Genomic DNA, 2,418 nt, shown 5'->3' on the forward strand with positions numbered 1-2,418 from the left:
CCTTTGACTTTTAGAGAAAACTAAATACAACAGACAATGAAAACAATTTCAAAACCTGCCATGTATCAGAGTTGTAGGTCATAGCTTAGGACGCATTCTATCAAAACCACATAACTTTTGACTGTGTCATTCCAGTAGGTTTAAACTTTTAAGTTCTCTACACATAAAATAAACGTATCAGAGTTGTAGGTCATAGCTTAGGACGCATTTTATCAAAACCACGTAACTTTTGACTGTGTCATTCCAGTAGGTTTAAACTTTTAAGTTCTCTACACATAAAATAAACTTAGGAATAGTCTGACAAGTAGCCCCAAATCTAACCCTTTGGCTTATTTCAATTTAGCTCGAGTAATACAACAGCTTTGGTTTCAGAAAAATTAAATGTGGGAGGCACGATTGGACCAATAGCATTGAAACATCTTGAATGTGATCTTAATCCACACATTTGCTATCCAGACATAATTAAGAATTGGCAGGTTTTCACATACAGCATGTTGGTTGTGTAACTTCTCTAATAAGGTGCTGTCTGTAGCTTGAGGAAAATGGCTTTCTTCATTGATAAGGGCCAGGAGGCCAAGTTTCTAGAAGAGAGAAGAAAAAGACTGAATGAATGAGTTAAAAGTTGAATATGCCTTTGAAACTATTCAGGGCTCCCTTCCTCTCCACTCTCTATCAAGTTAGTGGTTAAGGAAAAGGCACAGTGATTTCTTAGACAGAAAAATTCAGAATGATACACTACAGAGAAAACCAATTAATTTAAATTCTGCATGAATGTTTTAAAAAATTGAACCCATTACAATTTTGTGGATAAAACTTTTACAACTGGCAAATCTACTACTGGGACTGGCAAGGCTTTGCTGCTGAATTAAGATCTCAGTGAGCCAATTCACACACTGTTGACTCTGAAATATGAGTTCAATGAGACAATAGGTTTTGAAGCAGCCAAGTATTTAAATTCAACCTTGCACATTTACACTTATGTTTCCAAATGGTCCATTGTGTTCTAAACATTCACATCTTTGATGTGCATGTTTGCACAAGTTATTTTGTTCCCATAAATATGAATCAGCCCAGCTGGGCACCCCTGGGACTGTAACCATTCTTCAACAATCCATTACCTTCTCAATCAAGTCAAGGCATTCTCCATTGTCTATCCAGTCAATATCTTCCCACACTAATCCTTCCCTGTAGAATGATGAAAAGGGGCCAAGTTAAATTAAAATGAAGCATTAAAACTATCTAACGTGGCTGCTGATTTAAAAAAAACAAAAACAAAAAACTTGAAATGGAATCCTATGAGTGCTTACCTGCTATATTCTAGTTGCTCCAAAGAAAAAATATGCTTGTTAAAGTATTCCTGAAGTTTCTCATTTGCATAGTTTATATTGAACTGCTCAAAGCGATTAACCTAAGGAGAGAAAACATTCCACAATGTTAGTGCACTATTACACCTAAATATGAAAAAAGGCAAAAAAAAAAAAATGCAGAAAAAAAAAAATCCAAGTTTGTTTCAAGTGATTTGTTTAATAGCAGCTAATGAACGGATAAAAAGGAATTCATGGGTCCCCCTCTGAGGAAGCCTACCTCGAAGTTTTCAAATCCAAAGATGTCGAGGATGCCAATAGATTTGAAGTCATCTTTGCCTTTGATCCTGCTATTGATCTTCATGATCATCCACTCGAAGCAGCGTGCATAAAGTGCCATGGCCAAGGAGTCTCTGCTGTCTACTGCCTGCGGGGAGAGGAAACACCAAACACACAGGTGACCATGGCAGCCCAAGCAGGCATGTCCATCCTTGCCCCACCCAGGAGACACGCCACACTGGGGTTGCACCTGGGCCCCCCAATGTTCAGTAAATCAATACCATCGAGGAAAATGTAGATATCTAAAGAAAGTGTGCTCTAGTATATCCTTTATTCAGATATCTGTATAACCCACATAAACAAAACTCTTTGGGGCTCTATGCTTCTTTTATTATCTATCATCTTCTTATTTTCTACTCAGAACACATAAAGGTTTTCTCCATGATATGGTTAGCATTTTTATTTATCAAATTAAGAAACATATTAGAAGGGCTAGCACATATCAATTGGTTCAAGGCAGTAGCAGAGACAAAAACAGATACAATGTACCACTGCCTGTTTTCATGTATTATAATAAAAATAATAACACATTCTTATAGCTAATGTTTATTTAGTGCTTAATCTGTACCAGACATTAAATACTAAGCATGTATTGGTGGTTTTCATCCTTACAAGAATCCTACGAATTAGGTATGATAATTATCCTTGTCTTACAAGGAGGAAACTGAGGCACAGTAAATAAATTTCTTAAGAATAGACAGTGGTAAGTGGAAGGGTCAAGACTTAGACTCAGGTGATCTGCATTAGATCCTGTCCTCTTAAACACTATGTTACA

The 2,418-nt window shown here is 36.6% G+C and overlaps 1 protein-coding gene across 1 annotated transcript; it reads right to left on the reverse strand.

The window, feature by feature from the left end:
- Positions 1-488: 488 nt before the first annotated feature.
- Positions 489-1,731, reverse strand: LOC103584503 (unconventional myosin-X-like; the record flags this gene model as incomplete). Its single annotated transcript, XM_008565478.1, has 4 exons — positions 489-581; positions 1,119-1,185; positions 1,308-1,408; positions 1,585-1,731. Coding segments are annotated over 4 exons (408 nt in total), but the record flags the coding sequence as incomplete, so codon positions are not given.
- Positions 1,732-2,418: the final 687 nt, after the last annotated feature.

This window comes from Galeopterus variegatus, unplaced genomic scaffold, assembly GCF_000696425.1.
Source record: "Galeopterus variegatus unplaced genomic scaffold, G_variegatus-3.0.2 Scaffold61745, whole genome shotgun sequence".
Classification (NCBI taxonomy): Eukaryota; Metazoa; Chordata; class Mammalia; order Dermoptera; family Cynocephalidae; genus Galeopterus; species Galeopterus variegatus.